General features: G+C 26.9%; 1 protein-coding gene across 1 annotated transcript; it reads right to left on the bottom strand.

Moving 5' to 3' along the window:
• Positions 1-610: 610 nt before the first annotated feature.
• LOC109816194 (uncharacterized) lies at positions 611-3521 on the bottom strand. The gene is made up of 2 exons (XM_020381092.3): positions 3357-3521; positions 611-2395 (listed from the first exon to the last, which is right to left on the bottom strand). Exon 2 carries the CDS (start codon positions 2333-2335, stop codon positions 785-787), a length of 1551 nt encoding a protein of 516 aa, XP_020236681.1. The 5' UTR covers positions 2336-2395; positions 3357-3521; the 3' UTR covers positions 611-784.
• Between the last annotated feature and the right edge of the window lie 21404 nt (positions 3522-24925).

The following is a 24925-nucleotide window of genomic DNA, read 5'->3' as shown; positions in this document are numbered from 1 at the left end:
CAGAGGGCTTACGACGAGAGGCTTGTGGAAAAATTGGGATAAATCAATGGAGGAGCCACCAATTACTATTTAAGTAATTAGAAAAATCTTTATTTTAATAAAATTGGTCATAAAAAGATCTTAGGTTCAAGTCTAATTATGTATAGAGAATGGTGAAAATTGAATCTTACTACACTCTTAATACATTTGATAAATAAAGGGTTACTTTTAGTGAATTATGTAAAATATTAATAAATTTCAAAAGAAAAAAATCTTAAAAAAGTTTAGATTAGAATAAGGTATAATTCCAGGTTAAAACCATCTACCAACTTCTTTAAGATTTTTTAATATGATTATAAATGGTTTATTCATCTTCGATGCAATTTAATTCCTTTTAACTCACAAAAATGGATATTAAGATAGTTATTATTTTATGAAATTGAGAAAATATTTATGAAATGTGAAAGTGGAACAGTCGGATTCATTCAACAAGTTGCACCAAATGTTTACCCCACACTTAAGAAGTTATCGGTTGTTGCTGTTCAAGTAATTAGCATCACGTACACGTGGTATTGTATCCATTTTCACCATGTTTAAGATGGAAATTTCAATCTTGTTTTAACAATGTCTTTTTAAAATTTTCAAACACATGACAACATGTTACCATCTGATTCGAAAATTGATGTTTAAATATTACAATGTAAAAGTCTATTTTGGAATGCATACATGACTTATCAGAATTAACATTACAGTAACAATATTAACCTGGATTTGACATCTAAAAGCATTTTGAGGTTTCCCCTCTCTATGTTCTTTTGCTGTCATTGTCATCTATTTGAATTGATAGAGGAATAGGCGCTTCCATAACATTTTGCTTTTTTTCTCTCGAATAATCTTTTGACTCTTCAGACCAGATCTTAGACAAACCATGACTGCTCCAAAATGAAGTGGACATTGATGTAACATGAGGAGCTTTATCTTCAGCAGGCAATGAGTTCAGTGCAGGCTGAACACAACTTTCAGTCTGTCTTTTGCTGAAAAATTTCTCATCAACTATGTCATAGAATTCTGCAGTTCTTACTTCCTGTGCAAGGGAACACCAGCAACAAAATAGCCACTGTATGCAATCTGTCATTGCTGGGTTCCCACAACAAATTTTATTTGGTGGCAAGTTAAATCTCTCCCTCATTTGAATCCTCCAATAGCCACCATAGAGTAAACCAAACACACAAAGCAATATACCCATCAACCCAAAAGCTCTTCTCACAGACTCATCATCAATATTCAAGGTAGCCACATTGTAGATCCAAAAGGGAGCCACACAGAAGAGGAGGAAAGTTGCAATGTGGACATACATGTTACCAAAATGAAGTCTTTCCATATTCCTTCCAAAGACACAAAAGCTACAAAAGAGAGCAAGACATGCCACAGAAAGATTGTCCAAAAAATCAAATAGTCCCCCTCTCCATTGAGGTGTGTACTCAACAAGACTATGATCATTTCTTGTCGCAAATGTGTTATTAGTGGGAATATGATTCTGTGCTTCTTCATCAATTTCATACTCCTTGCCTAGAGGGCTGGCAATGCAGTATACTCCTGCAATTGCTGAAGCAGCAATTGCAATGGAGATGCATATACCAACCCCAACAACAGGTCTTTCAAATCTATTGAAACCCCAGTTAAGGCCACAAAGGGCATACTGAGCAAAGCAAATAACATGGAGTAACACAACTACCACCATCATATGGATCCATTCATGAGGCTTGCAAGTGCCATTCTTACAATATATTTTTCTTAGGATTATAATGTCCTTTGGCTTCCACCTACAGAGAAGTACAAGATGGTGGAACCGCTTTGGATGTTGGTATAGACACATGAGAGTAAATAGAGCATTGAGAAATTGGTTGTTGACCTCACACCATGAGTTCCTCTGTGACTGCTTTGTGAGGACTTTGTTCAACATTCCTGTCATGACAAGAAAAAGAATAGCTCCTGAAACAGCTACACAAATTATCCATAAAAGAAGGGCCATGTTCAAAGGATTCTTAATCCATTGCTTGCAGCTTCTCCTGAGAGATTGCCAATCAATCTGGGAAAAAACACAATTAAAAGGTTTTCTGAAATTTTCCTTGACAGATGAAGGCACAAAATGTGAGAATTTATAGATATTAGCAATAGATGTCAACATTCTGTGTTTTCCTCTATGATGACTTTTATCGCTTAGAAGTCCCCTTTGCGATGATGAAATTTGAAGAGCACTATTTGCATTAATCTTGAAACCATTTGAAGGTCCAACTGAAGCTGCATCTTGTAGACCCTCTTGCAAGCTACCTCCAATAGTATACTCTTGAGTCATTTTACCAGTCAGTATGATTATAAAAGCTTTGATTTGAAGGTCCAATAATGACTTGATTATCTGCACAAAAGAAGTCCATAAAGCTGAACAATGCTGAAGACTACTGTCTAATTGTTAAAGGAAGAAATATTTTAAAGCTGATTCAAATGGTCATTGAGAATGGAATCTTAAATCTTGAAAAATAATAGAAAATTAACATGTTAAAACTATTCAGATTCTTACACTTTTGAAGCATCATGAAATGACAGTTATCAATGACAATTTGGTGAGTAACAACGTTCAATTTTAGGTTTGCTAAACGGGGGATCAGTATCTATTTCTCTAACACAAGGACTTAAAATGTTTCTTAACAAAAGGAACCAGCCTTTTCTAAATCCGAAATGATGAGATTACTTGAAGTCATACAAATACAAAATTATTAAAAATATCAGCCAAAGAAACAAATATTCTTCTCTCTAAATGAACAATGAATGTGAATAATAGGATGAATCTGCAAAGAAATCATACCACAAACCAGAACATAATGAATAACTCGGACGAAAATCAATATGGTCTTGAAATTGGAAATTAATAGTATTTGCATCTTATCAGCCAATAGAAGTACAGCAAAGGTATCAACCAATACACAATAATGGCTAACCACATCGAGTTGCATATTTCCTAGCTTGAACTATTATATAGTAAAAAGCAGCAAGGTTAGTCTGTTAGTTATTCAAAGGCAGAACCAATTTGTTCAATAGAAGGATTTCTACTACATCAGATAAATGAGGGGCAAAATCAACTAATTCATTCAGTTATATTATAGTTCATTAGTTCTTTATAAAAGGGCCGTTCAGAATCTTCATTTTCTCAAAGCATTCTCAAGGCATTAAGAAAAAACTTGCACATCGAAGGCATGCACATTTTATGAATATCTTAAAACACGGTTTTATACATAACCAAGCAACTATAGTGAAAAATGAGAAAAAGGATGCATTTTTGAATGGCCATGTTAAATGTGGGGTGGTGAAGAGATTGTTACCGATAGGTCGGGTAGAAGTGCTTTAGCCAAAAATGGTGGAAGTGTTACCAATTGAATCCAGAAAAGAAGCTAGTCACAGTGAGAAATATGATGAACGTGGTAACTGCTATGGCTTTGTGAATTTTCAAACTGCAACGGTTTGTGGTCAATTGTTGACTTTGTTAACAGTTGCATAAGCGGGAATGTCTTCAAACTTTTTTTAAAAACTGGATGGACACGTGGCACTTGTATGCTGTAAGGACAATGACATTGATGTCATAATGTCTAACCATGTGGCATGTAGGAACATGCAATGCAGGTATTATTTTGAAAAGAGTTTATTTTGTGTTTATACTTGCTCCCAAATTTTCATCAAGTTAATTTTATGAAATTGATTTCGGTTGGATTAACACCTAACAACATATATATGTGGCAAGACATGATTATGATATTTTAAATATGTATTAATATTATTTTATGATTATTATTAATAGATAAATATATATAATATTTGAAATACTATAATATCTGTGACAATTTTTTACTTATATTTTTTATTATATTTATATAACTGAATAAAAAATTGTTATATATACAAAAGGTGCATTTTACACTGTAGCTTGATGTAATATATGCTACTGTAAAAAAATGCACCACTTTTAAATAATAAAATATGTTTTTTAATCGACACTTAGACAAAAACAATCCAACAATGCTCTTAAAAAATTATTTTCTCTTTATCCAAGTGTTACATGGAAAATTTGAGGTAAGACAAAAATTAAAAATGAAAAAGAAATATTGGGTGTTGTTTGAGTGTATGTTGAAATATAGGTGAAAAAATAGAACTCATTTTATATATCTATATATTATAATAGTATGATATAAATTATATCTATATAACTGAATGAAAAAATATTTATTATATATATATATATATAAAGTAGATTTTGCATTGTAACTTGATGTGATATATATGGTTTAAAATGCACTAGATTTAAATATATTTATAGATGATATAGTTATAAATATAATATTATGTTAGAAAAAATATTATTTATTAAGTTAAGAAATTAGATTATTAATACATAATTATTTAAAAAATCATATTTTGTAAAAGATTATATATGACATTAATTTGAGTTGAGAGAACTTAAAATATAATTTGTATTCGTCAAATAAAATATATCGAATTAATTTCTTAAATTCAAACTTGTTAAAATCCTTAAGTCGGATTAATTAGATATGATAAGTCATGAATACTCCTAATGCAATGTACTTAATACAACCTAGTATTTTAATATATATAATGTACATGATAAATATTTATTTTATATTACTAAATTTTATAATAAATAAATATTTTTGAATGTATAAACTGTTAATATTTTGTGAAACAAATACTAATATTTTAGTTTGTGAGATATACTATATAAATATTCATTATTATATATATATATATATATATATATATATATATATAAATATTAATATTTACTATTGATATAATGTTTTGACACAATGTTTTTTATTAAAAAATTAGTAAACTTCTGATGTTGAAAGGATAATTGTATGTATTAAAAATGGAAGGAAAAGAAATAAGTCTATCGAAGAAAAACCCAATTGTGGCACTCTTTTAGATGTCTTGTAGACAAGAGAATCATGCTTCTTAATATAGATACAATCATCACTAACAGTTCAAAAGACCAAGGACTGGATATCGAAGACTTAGAACTTTCATTTGAAGATTATTTTCTAAACATTTCTCCGCAAGTACACTTCCTAAATAAACCCATTAAATAAAGTGTAATGGTAGATTCGTTGCCAGAAATATTGTAAAATCACAATTCAATGTGCAGGCCTTGGGCCGGATCAAGGATGAGGGTGGAGGTTTTGGGCCTGCTAACTAGCTTGGCCCGAATCTGGCCTTACACTCGGCATACGGCTGGATCATAAACATTTTATCATTCTAAATCTTTTTTCTATTATGAATCTACTAGTATGGTCGAGGTACTTTGTGTCTCTATTAAAGATAAAATAAAATAAAAATTAAGTAATAAATATACATTAATCTAATGTCATAATTATTCAATTAAATTTAAGGTCTTGATTTTGAGAAAAATATTATTTTTTTTTAATTTTTAAAAATGAAAGGATATAATGGTCAACAAAATGTGGTGACCAAGGTGGTTACTAAAAGATGTATCTTTTTTATATATTAGTATAGATATAGATGTAAATGTATATAATTAATTTAATTTTTAAAAAAATAATATTATTTAATGCCACATATTTTATTTTTTAAATTAAATTGAAGGAAACTTTTGAAATCAAACGTGAAACATGAAGATATTCTCGATGGTGACTTTGATTTAAAATCCTTCTTATATGTGAAAAAAAAAATAATATCAATGGTAGAAAAATCAAAGAAAAGAATGGAGGAATTACTTTAGTAGAAGCAGAGGGGAGTACAGAATGTTGGATCTCAACCTTATCGCAAAATTTTGATGTTCCAAACGCAAGCAAAGCATTAAAAACAACCCAAAAACCAAAATCGAAACTAAATTAGTGTCATTTACTCTACAAATCCAAATTTCGTTTCGACGTACATACCTACAATTTCACAAATTCTAATTTCTAACATATCTAATTGAAGATGATTTAGATATAAAAAAAAAAATACTTGTCAATGATGTAGTTATGACAATGAAATTATTGTTGTTCTTCACCATGTTGTAATATATCCTAAAATTTCAATAGAAAAAGAAACAAAGAAATTTATTAAAAAAATATTGGAACATTAAATAAGATTAGTTAAAATATATTACAACTTGCTTCGAAATGTGATTCATACCAAGATATGGTGTGATTGAGTTTGAAATAAAGGGAAAATTGAGAATCGATTGGTATGAAAAAACCGTAGAGGGTGAAAATGGAAGAAAAAAATGTACAAAAGAGGGAGAAAGAATTTTTAAGATGAAAAAGATAAAAATAGATAAAAGCATATGTTGAATGGTTATTATTTTAAAAGAAAATAGTTATTATTTCAAGAGAAAATAGTTATTGTTTTAAATTAAAAGAGAGTTACCAGCAATAAAGGTTAAAATTGGATAAATGGAGACCAATATCTTTTTATATCTTGTAATCTTAATCTTAAGTTATATCTATACTTATTTATAACAGATTTTATGAACTGAAATTCGCTTATCATGCTACTTCCTTTGTATCATGCTTTTGGTTGATATGAGTATGTTTTTTAAGCCAAAAATGAAGGAAAAAAACAAAAAATACAGCAAAAACTTGACATTTGTACTTTAAATTCTACCATATAATATTCATCACATATATATGAATTAAAAATAATAATAAAAATTTAGTTATACCATATAACTTGACATTGCGTGTGTTGAGTTCAACTTATGTCAAGAAAGAACGAAAAATTGTATAGAATAAAGAATAAAGGACTAAAAATAATTTATTTAATTATAAAACTATTGAAAAGAAAATAAAGTTAAAAATAAAAAAAAACAGATATATTATAAATTTGTATTTTTTAATTTTAAATAAATTTTAAAAAATAAATTGAAATTCAAAAATGAAGTCATCTTAAATTTGAATTTTTAAAAAGTTGAGTAAACTTGAATTTTAAGGGGTAAAATTGAATAGACATAAGTGGAAACCAAAGACTTTGTATTCGTTTTAAATTTAGTTATAGATATTAAAATTTTTAAATCTATCTATTAAATAAATAAGTTTTAAAATGCATTTTTAAAATTTTTACAATCAATTTAAAAATACAAAATCAAAATTAGGCATATTTTAAATATGAATTTTTAATAAAATATGGTTAAATGTTTAAACTTTTAAATCTATTAAGTTGGTAAGTTTAAAAATGAATTTTTATAATTTTTAAAGAAAAAATGAATTCAAAAAATAGATGTATATTAAATTTTGATTGTTAAAATGTTGAGCAAATTTAAATTCATTGTTAAAATAATACACAAAATAAAAAGTAATTAAAAAACACTTTATTAGTCAGAAAAATAAAAAAATAAAAAATATCTCAATTACATGTTGTGATTGGACAGAGCGCAAGTTTGCATTCTTATTGGCTTGCGCAAGAACTGTCATCGTGAAGAGATTAAAATGAGTAACTGATGATGATAAAGAAAAGAAAAGGAAAATTTTCAAATGAGTAACTGAAAATAAGCATACAAATTAGAGAAGGAAAATATCATGTGAAATGATTTCATTACAGTAATAGTTTACACCTTTATTCATTTACCCTTTTAATTTTTTTTGCATTAAAAAGATTGTAAAATTGCATTGGAAGCAAATGAAAATTAAAAATTGGGAGGAAAGTGACTATTGTACAAAACAAAGAGAAGTACAATATGTTAAAGGGTAGTTGATAGAGAATTACAACCTCTTGTCATTATGTGTTATTGTAGTTTTCATTATCCATATGACTATCTTTGCAGGACCCGGATACTAACTTCCATTCAAGAAATAATATGTCAACCATCAAAGAAAATAAAGAAAAATGAAAAGAAAAACAAAGGAGAAAAGTATAGTTAACATAAATACCTTCTCAACTAAAGCGAATTCACAGAATAAAACACACAATATTAATTCTATAAAAAATTCATGGAAAAAAACTCTAATTTAAAATAACATATGACAACAAACACACAAAACTACAAATAAAATCTATGGTGAAAAGATGTTTGAAAGTATAGTTACATAAGATTTTTACGAAGTTTGAAAATTTAGAATAAAGCAATGAAAAATTTAGCATAAAGGTAATGAAAAATTTTAGGGAGTCTGGTAGAATGCAAAATCAGGGAATGAAAGGAAAAACTTATAACTAACCTTGAGATCTCATTCGCTGTTGCCATGAAATTTAAGACAAAACACGTATTTTATTAACTAATAATTCATACATTCGATTTCCAAAGAGTTTGTAGAGTGAATAAAAATGTAAACCAAATACTCCAACAAAATTTGTTAGATCAAATTACAGAAATGGTTGAAACTTTGGTATTGAATAATTGCATCCATATAAATTTCATCACGCACACCATCTGCATGAAGCCAACAAAATGAGAAGGTAATGAATAGAATATGCGGTTACAAAAGACAGGAGGTTGAATAGAACATGTAGTTACAAATTTATAAAATGTGGGAGAAGTGGGTTAATACCAAAATTTTTAATTTTTCATTTATGCTCCAAGTAACCACACAAATTAAGTACCAGAATAAGAAATTGTTAAAGGGTAAAACAGTATTAAAAATTGTGGAGACGAAACCGAAGTATTCCTTTTATATAATGTTATAGATGATGATTCTAGAGTATCGGTTTAAGTAATATAATTTTATTTTTTTTAAGAAGGTGAGGGAGAGAATAAATCTACAACCTGTTTTCTTGTTCAAGGAAATGTTTGTAACTTTCTGTTGCTATCCTCATTTTCATTTTATATCAATATACTGCATGGTGAAATCATATTACGAACAAAAAATGTCAGTTAATATTATTAATAATTTTTTTTCGAACATTAGGATTTTTTATATATATATTTTTGTTAGTATAACTTCTATCTATTAAAAATTTAAATTGTAATATACTATGAAAGTTTACACTAATAGTATGATGTATTGTGTTAGCATTTGATGTAAAAATTAAATATCATATATCAATATTTTGAGTAAATAGCGTGCTGCGTGCATATTGTTTTGTGTACTGTAATATAAAATGGTAGTACAAATATGAAAGTTTACACCATAATGATTTTTAATTAATTGACAATGTAATTTTTTTACACCATATATTAACAATATACAAAAATTAATACCATATATTATAAAAATAAAATCATTTGTCGATATAATATGTCAGATGCACCGTCAATATAAAGCCACAATTTAATTTCTGTTGGAAAAATATATGTTAACAATGAAAATCTTAACCCAGCTGAATATATATATATATATATATATATATATATATATATATATATATATATATATATATATATATATTGTATATTAGCAAATATTAAGTGTTTAATGCGAATTTTTTTTTATCACCGATGAAAATGAGTGAACTAACAATGTACCAAATTTACTTTGACGATTTTTACTCTCCAAAAGAAATTAATCTCCACGAGATATTCGTAATGAAAGAAAAAGTGTTGTAGATTATTTTTAGTAAATTAATGTTAGTCAAGTTATATTGCATTAGTCCTACATGACTTCATGGGAGAAACTTTGTTCTCTTTGCCTCGAAAGTCATGCCTAAAAATATAATTTTATCTTATTTACCTTGTAACGTGTCGACTAGAAGAATGTTCTACATTTACAATTCTCCACGCAAACTAAATTTGGTTTTACTCGAGAAAACAAAAAATGACTGAGAAAGTTACATCTGTGGAAGAAGCTGAGTTCCATAAGAACATTGATGAGTATGACTTGAAATGTGAAGCTAAATCATGGAGGACTTGCCTATGCCATGCAGATACGTGTACCTTTCTGTATATGATAACTACTTTATTAAGTTTATCTTTAACTTAGCTAAATTAATGCTTCATGGTTTACTAGGTTGATACTCAATTATGCCCTTTATGATAGTGTCATGTACCCCATAATCCTGACTTTTAGTATCCTAATCCCATTATATTATATATATATATATATATATATATATATATATATATATATATATATATATCAGAATATATATTAATTGTTGATCTTTGAACCATCTGTTAAATGCTTTTTTCCTTTGACAAAATTTGCTATTATGCATTTAATCTTGCCCTAGCTTAAAAGGTATATATTAATATTTTTGCTTAATTTCACCGTTTGGTCAATGAGTTGGGCAATTTGGAGAGAAGTTAATAAAACTTATTATCTGCTTTCGTTGTCATGACGATGTGATTGTGTCAAGTGCTATGCCAATTCCTCCTCCCCTTTGGTTGAAAATAATAGTACAAGAATAACTTATATGCATTGTCATGGTTCTGCCTTATTCGACTAGTGTCATTATTTTAATACGTTTGGTGGTTGAATATGATATCAGAATGAGTAGGAAATGATAAGATTAGGATAAACATAAATTCTATCACATTTTACACACCACATAATAATAAATAAGATAATATTATTACAATGTGATTTGTATTAACATATATTAATAAGATATTATATAAATTTTATTAACATAAAAAAAATTTATATTTGACTCCTTTAAAATGAGGGAGTATATTTTAAAAGATAGCACTCATAATTGTTAATTAAATGAGATTTGTGATAAATAAATAAAATTACATAATTAAATTTAAAATTAAATATAATATCAATTATTAATTTTTTAATTAATAATTTTTGTTGCACTTTATTTTCTAAAGTGCAATTCACTCATTTTAGAGGAATCAGATCTCAAAATTTTTGTTTCATAAAAATTACATATAATTTTAAAAAAATTAATTTAATTATTTAAAAAAATTATAATAAAAATACAATTTTAACTATAAAATACAAAATTTATTATAATAATTTTTTTTTAAAATATAAGAATTATATAATATTTTTAAAATTATAATTATTATTCATATATTTTTTGAAAAATAATTAAATAATAATTTTTATTTTAATATTTTAGTTAATAATATACTTTAAATTAAGATGACAAAATTATTATAATTATATATAAGATTAAATTTTGAATGTAAAATTTATAATACATATTGCATCAATTATTATTATATAATATATATTGTTATATATATTTTTATAAATCAACATTAAATACTATATATGTTATATTTATTATTTTATATATATTTTAATATTTTGTATATAGTATTATATTATAATATAATCAATATAGTTCAAATTTACATGTCAAAATCATTATAATTATATATAATATAAAAATGTTGAATGTAAAGTTTATAATATATACTATATAAATTAATATATACATTTTAATATAAAATATAACGATATATATTACTCTATAAGTTAATATTATATAAGATATATTTTATAAATTAATATTTAATATTATTTTTGATATATTTATTATATATATTTGACTATTTCTATATAATATGTCAAAATAAATGACATAATATATAGAGAGAAAAGATAAAAGAGTTTATCCTATTCTATTATTTTTTAAACTTAACTCCTCCCTCAGAATAAAAAATAAATAAAAAAATATATTAGAGTAATAAGATAGGATAGAAAAATAAGATAGGATTATCTACTTTAATATAAGCTTTGAAATTGAAAATTTTCATTCCTATTGACAATTCTCATTCTCATATCACTAGCGAAATAAAGATATTTTGTATCTTATGAATATTGTGTATGGGCAAGTTACATAATTATAGGAAAGTTGTAGTTTATTAAAGAAAAAACTGTATTGGATAAATAATAATGGTTTGTTTAAATTAATAAAATAAGATTACTGAATTGTCCTACATTAAAAAAAAAAGTGCATGTGCATGTGATTATCAAAATAAATAAAGAATAAAAATATCATTAAAAATGTATAGATAAAAACAATATATCTTTTATATATATGTATATTATTATAAATATAGATATTATAGATATTCCTTAAACACATGTACCAGTGTAATAATATATTTATGTTTAATATATTTATATATATATATATATATATAATTTTATATTCGCACATATCTTATATTATTTTATAATTTATGCAAACATGTGTTTTCAAAAATAATATTTTTTTTGTAAAAAAATATTATTTTTAATTATTTTTCATTTATATATATGTTAGATATATACATAATTTTAAGAGGCATTGAGATTTGAGTGAAATAGAAAGGGAGAGAGAGGAAGAGAGGGGATAGAGATAGAATGAGAGGGATAAAGAGAAAAAGATTTTCTGTTTTAAAAGGAAGTAAAATAGTCCTTTTATATATATAAAACTTTCCTTCTAACTCGAAAAAATTTAATTATCACCCATCAAAATGTTTTTATGAAAAAGTGAGATAAAAAATAATTTTTTTTTTTGAGGTAGATAAAAAATAATTATTAAAAAAATTATATTCTTGATAATTTTTTTTAAAAGAAAACTATCAAACATTAGATACTAAGATTTTTAATTTAAAATTTCTAGAAAAATAAAAATATTTTATGTACCAAAGACTCCCTTAAAAAAAGTGATCATCATTTCACACACACTAACAGTGAAAAAAAAAACTTTGGTATTATAATTCGAGTTTATGTTTCTCATAGTTTATACTTAGCTTTTGATTTCTAATTTTGTCTGTATTTCTTGTAATAGGTTGGAGTACTCCTTGTACTCCCTTTAATTTAAATCTCATTTATTTATAAAAAAAATAGTGAAAAAAAAATAAAGAGTCATTATTTTAGTAAAATAAATGAAGAGCCATTTTTTTAGTATTTATAAAATATTTTATGTTTATTTTTTAACGTTTAAAAAGTAAGTTTTTTTTTAATATAATATTAATGTTCTCAAAGTGTCCAACTTTAGATAAGTGTTCAAATGGACAAACAATTAACTTATAATTAAACACAAATTAGTTTGCAACACGTGTCATATATATGAGCATGTTAAAAGGATATTGGTGCCACTATTAAAATAAAAGGAGAATATAGGATACTGGTGCCGAAAACATATCCTACTCCATCACCTCCATAATGGGAGTACTGTCATGACAACTTCTTAGTTATACACAAATTTGCAACACAAAAAGAAGGCCATGATCTCGACCATTCTGTTCACAGTAAGGTCACAGTGGTTGTAATTGTATTTACATTCAGCAGAGAGGTTATAGATTTAATTAAGTCCTGATCATTAATAGAAGAAAAAAAGAACTATCTAAACCTTATAATAATATTAGAAGGTATTAAAAGTTTTTAACAAAATAAGTTCAATACTAATGTTTATTAATTAAAGATTGAGATTCAATCTCTCACATAAGTATTTAGATGCATTTGAAAAGTAACATATCATTTCTAACTAAGCAGTCTCACCATCTTAAATAAAGATTGTGATTCAAGTTTTGGTATAAATATTTACATAAAGCTATGTCTAGAAAGCACCATTTCACTTATAAATGGGTAGATTTCAATGCAAATATATAGCAATAATTTAAAATGTAATTTTCTAAAGGCACCGGGCCTCATAAATGTCTAATTAATTAATTTCAATTTATTAATTAAGGTATGATTATAAGTTAAGTATTATTATTTGGCTCCACTATTAGGCATGGTGGTGATGAGTGATATGCCCATTAAGCAGTGCCCAATGGCACGTTACCCACTTCCTTGCTTGTCTGCTTCTGTTCCTTTCTCGGTGATCGAACACCTCACAAACCACTACTTCCATTTCTTTTAGAATGTGATGTCAAGTGAAGCTTGCAAAATTGACATGTCTGAGACAATATAATTGTAAATAAATTCAAAAAGGCATAATTCCAAAATGTATGTTTCTTTTCACTTATTCCTATTATTTTATCCTATAATCTATTTGGTTAGTATTGTCTTCTACTACTCACATCCCTGTCAGTGTCCCCATGGAGTGGAATGCCAGATCGCATCCAACATATCATTAATCACGTACATGAAAATATGAAATGATGATGATAACAAGGACCATCATATCAGTCATAAAGTAGCTTAGAGCACCTCCAGCAGCACGTTCTTAGTGTGTTGCTTACTGACAAGCAACGGTGCTTGTTAGAAATTGCCATTGGACTTATCCTACGTGGCAACTCAGTTGCTTATATATTTTTCACAATTGTTTCTACAAGCAACGGAGCTTAGCACTGACAAGAACAATTTCATTGGTTGAAATTCATCTACGTGGACCACATTTATGAAAAAGAAAAATAGAAAAAACCATGCACCTCCTGTTCGTTCATCCGGGGAGGTTTGACAACCTCCGCCCAGCATGTGAACGGCCTCCACCCCGCACTAGAACCCTCTGGCGGAACCACCCGTTCGCCACCCCTCCGCCCCCCGTGGAGGAGCGGTGTCCAGTGGAGGAGGTGGCGCTGGTGGTGCCGGAGACCAACGACCCTTCATTTCCGGTGATGACTTTCCTGGCATGATTTCTGGCAATAGCCTCGTGCGTGCTTCTCATCTTCCTGAACACGTTCTTCACCTTCAGGACGCAGCCTCTCACCATCTCCGCCATTCTCATGCAAATCGCGGTTCTTCCCATAGGGAGGTTCATGGCCGCGACTCTTCCCACCAGAGAGTACGCTTTTATTATGTAATTTTTTATTATTATTGAAATATGAGTTGTAAAAAAATTGAGGTATCAAAAAGTGTAATATGAGTTGTAAAAAAGTTGAGGTGCTTATAAGCAATTTTTATTGAAGCAAAAGTTATAAAAATATAGTATGAGTTGCTTATGAGTGACGTGACACAGTAGGACCCATTTAAAATGGTTGGGAGTTGCTTATTGTAGATGCTCTTATATATATGGTTGGACCTTATGTAACTATTAATTTCATGGTTAATTAACATTATGGCAATCTTATCATAATATACGAAGAGTTTTAATAAATAAAAGTAAGTTTAAATATATTTTTAATATTTTAAATTTAGAAAAGAATTTAAATTTAAAATTAATTATTTTAGTCCCTATAATTTAAAAAAAAATCTTATTTTACTAAAAGATTGAGACAATTATATATATCAATTGTGTTTAATATAATATTTTTACTATTAAAGACATTAATGAATAAATTTTATGAGATATATTAAATAATATGTAAGTTTTATTTAATAGATTCACTAATGATATTTGAGAAAAAAGATACTTTTTTTTATCATTAATAAAAAATTAATTTTAAATTTAAAAGTTAAAAACAAATTTACCTTATATCTAAAGAATTAAAATGAAATTAAGTCATAATAGCAAAACTATATTATAATATATCAAACATAATTATAAAAAAAAGCATAATCAGAACTAAAAAAATATAATTAAAACAATTGATCTAAATATAAATATTCTAAGAGTTTAAAATTAATTAAAAAGTTAAAATTAAAGCTAGGAAAAAAATATATTAAAATTAAAAATTTATATAAAAATATTATATTGATATGCCTATTTATGTTATTTAACATTTATCAACTACTTCAACATATAATTTTACTAAATCACTATAACATACTAATTTTTTCTTAGTTACCGATTATAGTTACTAATCAGTTTTCCAACATTATATTATTTTTTAAAATTAAAATATTTTTTTAATATTTATAGTTTAAGATAGTTTTTTTATTTATTTATAACTTTTATATTTATATTTTTTTAATCATTTTATATCTGTCATTAGTTTTTTTACAACATTATTTCTGTGTGAATGATGTAGACTTATTAAATATACTGGACATTGATATATTTTTTTGGATGACGATGTGACATTTAATAATTTACTATGCAATTATTGACAATTTGATCATTCATCTGGATTATACAATAATAAATATTAATTGTTCACAAAATCATCTAAACTCTTCATTATTTTTTTTCTCCCCAAACCTATATGTGACATGTCATCGTCCACAAAATTAAATACATTATTGTCACACAGATTTAATATTTCCACTCCTCACATGGAAACAATGTTAGAAAAAAATTAACCACACGACAAAAGAGATTAAAGAAATGGAAGTATATAGACTAAAATTGTCTATTTTAACCTATAAGAGTAAAATGTAAAGCCAATAAAAATATAGTATTTTAATTATTTTTATCAATTAATTTTGTATTTATAACTTAAAAGACTCAACTTAAAATAATTGTTTATTTATTTATTATATAAGATCCAATTCATATTATCTTATTTATTTATTATTTTTAGATTAAAATATTTATAATTAAATTATTATTATTTTTAATTTGGTAAAGTGCATTAATTATATTTTTGTACATATGTACATACATGTGTGTGTTTTTGTATATATATACATATAATATGTGTGTAGACTATTGGACCAAAAAACCAATTAACTCTTATGTTGTCTCTAGACGTTTATATAAGAAAAAAAAATGCTTAAATTTTTGAATTAAAATATAAACAAATTTTAATCAAGATAATATTATTTAATACTTTTAAACTAGAAATATATCTGTTATAAGTGTACTTAAGAATATTTTAGTAAATATATATATTTTATATGAAATCGTAAAAATTAAATATATTTAATTAACTTTTTTAATGTACGTGTGAAATTAATTTTTTTACTTATATATAAGTTGAAAGTATTAAATCTTGTAATTTTTGTTAAGTAATTACAGTACGGATCATGCACATATACGGACGTACTATATGCACAAATAACAAATATGAGATTGTGGAAGAATAAGTTTTTGAATTTGCTCAAACAAATGCCCCTTTTAGTAATAAGAATATTTATTGTTGATGTATAATGTTTGAATCAAAGACGACTAAGTATTGCGAAAACAAAGGATTATGTGCGATGTACATGTTTTGCAAGAGTTATATGCGATGACATGATTTCATGAATTCTTACAAATTCACCTTATTGAGTCTCGAAATGTCAAAGATGACATGCTTACGTAGAAATCTTTATAGTATGTTTGGATGAAAAATTTTAAATTTTTAGTATTTGAATTATGTTGATTTCAATTTCAATATTTTTAAAATATTTTGTTTGGATAAGTCAATTCAAATTTCTTAAATTTTAAATTGTTAGGTTGAATATGATAATTTGATTCCATCATAGTAAAATTGATTTTAAAAATATATTTATATGTTGAGATTTTTAAATTAAATTTTATAAAAATAAATATTAATCCTTTTAAATATTTAATAATTTTAAAAATTAATATTAGATAATATTTAATAATTTTAAAAATTAATATAAGATAATATTTAATAATTTTAAAAATATTTTTGAATATCTAATAATTAAAAGAATGAAGAGATAAGATAAAATATATAGGTGAAATAAGAAAAATAAATATGAAGAATTTCAAATTCTCCCATTTTTGGGAGAATTTGAAATTCTACTATTTTAAGGAATTTCACAAATGCTTGGATTTCAAATTCTTTGTAAATTCATCATTCAAACAAAACATTTCACCTCATATACAAACCTCTATATATATATAAACAAATGTTTAGAATTTAAAATTCTTCAAATAAATAAATTACCCTATATAAATTCCTCATCCAAACACACCATTAAGCGGACAAATGTGTAAGAAATTTTGTGCAATGAAAAAAAGTGTCCTATACAAACCTCTGAACAGACAAATGTACATGACAATTAATTTGTGCAAATTCTATTTGAAAACTGATTTAGAAAATCAAATTTTTAATTGATTATAAGTACAACGATTTAATTTCTCTGAATTTATTATATATAAAGAAAATAATAAGTTTACATAAATTAAGAAAGTTAATTAAATATATTTAATTTTTACGATTTCTCATAAAATATATACTTATTTACTAAAATATTTTAAATTATATCTATAATAAATAATACTGTCATTTATATATACATGTATAGGATAATAAAATAAAACAATTAAAATCATAAATCTCCATATAGAGTTACACACATACCCTGTACACATATATAATATACATTACTTACATAATTGTACATCGAATGATCTTAATTACCGATTAAATATCTATATAACTGCTGCACTATGATGTGTGTATAAATTATCTTTGCATTCATACTTTAATTTAGGCCATTTGCATATATTATTGCATTGTTTGAATGATTTTATCATGCATTATTTTTGTTTTATATTACACTTTTAGTTTTCTTGTTTTTCTTTGTAAATAAGTATTTTAGGTGCTTAAATCATTGTTTAAAGAGATAAAATATCAAGATGGAAGAGTTGAAGTCAGAAAATTCCACAAACAGGTTGTGGACTTGGGCCAAATGAAAAGAAGAGGAAAAAATAACTCTTAGGAATTAAAAAAAAAAAAGAGTTGAAAATAAAAGAGGAATAATTAGAAGAAAAGAAAAAGAGGAGGAGGAGAACTGATAGTCAGAGAGAGGAACGACTCATCAAGAGGAGATCAACTCACCATCGGAAGATGAACGACTCATCAATCTCTTTTGGTTTTTCCTTTTTCATTATGCAGAACTAATTTTCTTTTTGTTAGAGTATTGATGTAATATTCTGGATTATAGTTTCTGAACCTTTTCAATTGATGTTTAGTTAATTTTAATTATCTCAGTGTTCTATCCATGTCTCTAATGTTTATTCTATGAACAATTTTACAATTGAGAGATTGGGGATTGTTTACGATTATAGATAGAACAGATTAGGTTTTGTCACAATTGGAATATTGGGCATATCTAATTAGTTTGTGTTTGAGATGATAATTGTTCTTCATGATTCTATTGAATTTCATAATTGTCCTAAGGAATTGGGGATTAGGGTTCAATGAATAAATTTACTTGCCTAAGGGATTAGGGGTAAATAACTCTTAATAAACTCAAGTGGGTAATTACAATTCTTGCATCAATTGAAAAGGATAAGAATCTATAGGAAAGAATATGAAATCAATTCTCTAACAATTTTAATATTGAGTGAATTTTTGTTAATTTTCTACGTTCGTTGTTCCATCTATTTTTCAATTGCTCAAAATTAACGTAAATTAGTAATCTAGTATTCAACAAATTTAATCCTTGAGGACGATAATATTATTACTACAATAACAATTGGTACACTTGCCAAACATGCAACACACTACATTAGAATGATGTCAAAATGAATCATCAACAAAAAGCTCTTCATCAATTAGACAAGTCAACTTGTTAATCATACTCTACTTCAATACCAAGTTAACCGTTGATTGTAGTTTTAATCACAAGAAAAATAAGGATAAGTTTATGAAAGAAATTCAACATACAACAAACAACATCTAGTAATTGTTAACAATATAAAAAGTATTAACTTTTTATATTTATATTGGTTAAGTTTTTTTTTTTTATCTAAACATTGAATTAATCTAAAATGTTAAAAAGTAACATATGTTAAAAACGTTTCTTTTTTATAGTAAAAAGTCTTTTTGATCTTGAATATTGTTATATTAGCTTTTAAAATTAAAAAATTTCAAATAAATTTTTATATTTTATTATTTATTATCATTTTTCTCTTAAAATATACACCAATTATATTATCATTAGAGTTACACATTTTTTTTTTTATTTTAGACTAACATAATATTAATTTGTAATTTTAAGAATTTATTTGAGTTCTCCTTAGTTTGAGAGATTAACATGACATTGACTTCTAAATTTAGGGACTCACCATTGATCTTGAAATGTAGACAGATCTTTTATCTCGAGTAACTTCTTTTCTAAGAAAGAGTTAAAATTATCACATGTCTTAAAATCAATACTCCCACTTGACCTATATATAACTAAAAAAATTTAACTGAAATATAAATAAATTTTAATTTAATTATTTTCATTAAATGTTTCTAATTTAAAAATATATTTATAATAATAAATGAAAATAATATCTACATAAATGTAATTAAAGATATTTTACGAAATATATTTTATATTAAATTATAAAAATTAAATGAATTTAATGATTTTTTTTAATTTACGTGAAATAAATTATTTTTCTTATATATAATTGCAGACCAAGCAATATTTTTTAAAAGAACTAACCAGACATATTTCAGTGTTGCCCACAGTTTTAGTGACTGTCACGGGATGTTTTTCTTTCCGATGAATTGTCAATTGGGAGGAAGTGTGTCTAGAAAAGAGAGATTAAGTACTACAATCATGAAACTTTAAAACCTTAACACATTTACATCACCTGGTCACAAAGAGAAAGACAAGGAACCATATGCTCTTCACAGATTTTTAATTAAATTTGTTTGTGCAAATTATATTTTTGATAACTTTTTTATTTCTTAATTTTGATTTATCTATTTTAAAATAGAAGAATTTAGTCTTTTTATTTTTAAAATATAAAATTTTAGTTTTCTCATCAATTTGATATTCGTTAATCGTTAAATTTTAGCGTTATCCAGTGATTTGTCACTACTTAAATGAAGTGATATTTAGTATGTAATGTATATGTAACGACCTGTCATGACCGTCACACTACGGAACTACACTACACACTACTGGAATATATACTAAGTATAATAAAAATAATTATAACACAAGTTGCTAATCAAGCAACCAACAACAACCAGCTATATACAACAAAATATGCTACTATAAGGTAGCCTACAAAACAAAATCCAACTCCAGGCACCTCCTGTGGCTTCTAGCAACTATCTCCCAGCCTATCCCTGCCCTGCTCCCATACATCGTATGATCATCGCAATCCAAACCACATGGAAACATGCAAGGGTAAGCTAGAAACAATAAAAAACTTATAATAATTAAATATGCAACACACCAACAATATAATCATCTTCACATCCAACATAGAAGACAACAACACATATATTGTACATCTTAACATCATTTCAACTTGATTCAACATATCACCACTGTATCAACACTTCAACGCAACTACTGCACAAACCATTGGAATAGTTACCATATTCATCATAACAACAACCAACACATGTATTGCACACCTCTCAACAACACACATTTAAAAGCAACTTACAACATAATAACACTATCATCATCCTCAACAGTGTCAACATACAACACATAACAACACACAACTCAATCACAGCTTCACAACACAACAACACATATACAACTCATATCAATATTAATTAAACACATCAACAGCTTATGCATCGTCACGCATTTCAACTCGGACCTACCGAACCGACAACAAATAATTTTTTTGGGTTTGCTAGGTAAACAGCAAATTTGGATACCAATTCACAGCATGATAACGATTTCTTAGACTTTGCCACTTAAACAAAGAACTATAGTACTATGTCAGGATAGAACAACTGGGTTTAGGCCTACCACGACATTAGCTAACTTAACTAAGCCATCTATGGGATTAGCCTACCGACTATCCTCCAAATACTACAACCCTCCGATACTCGGTTAGGAACTAAGTTCCCGACTTCGTACTTTACTCAAATTGGCTGCTTTGTAATCGGTATATCTTGACCTGACCCCTATAACATGGTTGCTTTGTACAAGTGTGCCTCGACCTTGCCCACACATGGGACCAACTAAGTCCTAGAGGAGAACAGCACAACGTCCACTCCAAGGGACAACTGCCCAAGGAGGGTTTTGAACAAATTGGGTTTTCTGAGCACCACAGCTTTCTCAATCCACACAATGGGATGAGCAACTTCGAAAACATCTCCTCTAATCCTGGTGATCAAATTTGGTCGCTTGTAATCGGTATAGCTCGACTTGGCCCCTATACCATGGTCGCTTTGTACACGTGTGCCTCGACCTTGTCCACACACGGGACCAACTAAGTCCTAGAGGAGAACAACACAATGTCCACTCCAAGGGACAACTTCCCACAGAGGGTTTTCAACAAATTGGGCTTTCTGAGCATCACAACTATCTCAATCCGCACAATGGGATGAGCAACTTCGAAAACATTTCCTCTAGTCCTAGTGATCAACAACTTAAACAACATAATCAACTCAACAACACAGCTTAGTTCAACAACTTAAACAACATAATGAACTCAATAGCACAGCTCAACTCAATAACTTAAACAGCATGATTAACTCAACATCACAGCTCGGCTCAACAACTTAAACAACATAATCAACTCAACAACACAGCTTAGTTCAACAACTTAAACAGCATAATCAACTCAACAACACAACTCAGCTCAACAACTTAAACAACATGATTAACTCAATCAGCACAACTCAACTCAATAACTTAAACAACATGATCAACTCAATCGTCATAAGATAATATCTTTCAACACATAGTACAACATACAACTTTATAGCAACATATAACTTTCCTCTAACAACTTAGCAACATAGTCTACTAATAACTTCTATATAAATCTCAACACCTCTACACACTTCACATCATGCTTTTCACAATATTATCATCATGCACTTCACAACTTTCAACTATATCATCTCATCATATTTCACAACAATTAGCCAACTCATAACATAAAACAACTTTAACCACTTAACTTCAACATGCTTCAACAATATCATCAATTCAACATATAATAGATCAACAACTTCACAACATACAACATATTCAACACATAATACAACTCATCCATCAAGTTTACAACTCATCTATCCTGCCAACCTACACAACATATACAACATGAATTAACCTACACACCCAAGACAACCTTCAACTTATCCAAATCACTCCTTGTGAAATTATAAACTTTACATAAAATAGCATATCGGAAGTTATACTACTCTTATCATTCTCATCCTTATCTCATATGAAAGATAAGAAGATTTCCTACAACTCTCATGAAGACACCAAGTCCTAATTCCTTCATCTATCTTGTTAAAAATTCTAAAAACTGCAACAGCTAAAACCAATGCTGGCAACTTGACCCCTCTTCACTAAAACAACCATATATAGAGTTCTAGACCTCCTTTTTGGATGATTCCAGCGCCATTGGAAAGCTAACATCCAAGGCTATAACTTTCATGAAGACTTAAAGGCAAAAATACTCACGCCCGACGAATTAACATCACGTCCGGCGCAATCTCAAACAGAGACTCACAAAGAGTCTCCCACGCCCAACGTGACTAGCCTTGCGCCCGACGTGATTTAACACTGGTGGCCCCCCGGATGAATGCATGCCCGACGCCAAGAACTGAGCCCGGTGCATATTCAACTAGAAACCTCCAAAAACCTCGAAAATTCCTTCAAAACCTGAAAATCAGCAACTTCAACCACATGCAATCCATGAAATGCAACATATAGACTCCTTACAACTCAAAAACGAGTTCAAATTCAACATGCAACCAATCAATGCACCAAAAATTGTCAAAAACCCCATTTTTCCCAAAAACTCCAAAAATGAGGAAATCACCCAATTCAGACACTTCTTCTCGAATTCCATACATCAATGGAGTTCCTAAACTCTCATGCAACCAAACAACATACATTCTAGCTTCCCTTACATGAAGATTGGCTCCAAACAGCCAAGAATTTGTGAAGAAGAAAACTTTCCTCCGAGCTCGACTCCCGAGCTTCAATCCTTCATAATCAAGTTTCCTAGCCTGAATTCCAAGAGAAGACAAAAGAAGTTAGTGATCTAGAGAAGAAGAAGAATCAACCAGAGAAATTTGAGAAAGAAAGTAGCTCACGGACCTAGAGTCCTTCTCTCTAAAACTTCTCTCTAGTTTTTTTGAGAATGAACTTATGAAGTTCTCTTCTAAGAGAAACCCTTATATACTCTTCTCTCTCTAGAGTCAACTAAATTCAAAAATCTCCTCACTACGTTACAGTATAGAAATAAAAATTAAAAATGGAAAACAAAAGATTTTCATATGTATATATTTTTATGAGTGATTGATATTTATTTTATTAATAAAAATCTTATTTTTATATTTTTACCAATTTTTTTATTTCTAAATTTTATGTTCCTAATTGTTATATATTACTTAAATACGAGTAAACGTTACAAATTTATCGATTAGTAGATGCTAATTTGATGAAATGATCAAAGTTCTGTATTTTTAAAATTAGAGAGGTTAAATAACTCTATTTTAAAATAGAGAGATCAAAACTACGGATCGACAAAAATAGAAAAATCAAAAATATAATTTTGCCAATTTATTTTAAGTTTAATTATATTTTTAATCTTTCAAAATTGAGATATGTATTTTTTTTTTTACTTTTATAAATTTAAAATTTGTGTTTTTAGTTATTAAAATATAAAAAATTATTATTTTGATCTCTCAAATTTAAAACTTATCTTTTTAATTTTTATAATTTTAAAAATATTATTTTAAGTGCTAATATCATTTAAATTGAGAGACTAAAATAATAATATTATTATATTTTAAGAATAAAAACATAAATTTTAAATATGATATGGACCAAAATAATATTTTTTAAAAAGTTACAGAAATTAAAAATACAAAAAAAATTAAATTTGAGAGAAAAAAAAGACATACTTCAAATTCAAGGGATTTAAAACATATTTAAATCAATTTATTAATTAATTTTTATGCTATTTTTAATTAATTAGAAGTTTATCTTATCAATTCACATAATAAAAGTTTATATTAAAGATGAATATATATTAAAACTTTAATTTTAATAAATGAAAGCCATGAAATTTAATGAATGGAAGCGGCTTCTCGGTAAATTGGAAAATAATTGATGGAAAATCAAAATTTCCACTATGCAACTAACTTGGATTGTTTGAAAACAAAGTTATACTACTCATATAACATTTTTTTTTAATTTATCTTTATCATGTTTTTCTTTTTCTTTTTTATCTTATTGCACATTTTCTCACTTTTTTTTCTCTAATTTTTTATTTATATTAAAAGAAATTAAGCATTATTAAACTTCAGTTTTACAAATAAAATTGTGAATCAAATTAGACATTATTGAGTTTCGACCTACTATTAAATGAACGATAGTACTTGATTTAAGAATCT

Source organism: Cajanus cajan, chromosome 3 (genome assembly GCF_000230855.2).
Source record: "Cajanus cajan strain Asha chromosome 3, NIPB_CcT2T_4, whole genome shotgun sequence".
NCBI lineage: Eukaryota > Viridiplantae > Streptophyta > Magnoliopsida > Fabales > Fabaceae > Cajanus > Cajanus cajan.
Note: the sequence above shows the minus strand (reverse complement) of the source record. Positions and strands in the feature narration are given on the sequence as shown.

Bases quoted from the DNA above. Each gene is read 5' to 3' on its own strand.
- LOC109816194 (XM_020381092.3), bottom strand. From the start codon at position 2,335: ATGACTCAAGAGTATACTATTGGAGGTAGCTTGCAAGAGGGTCTACAA.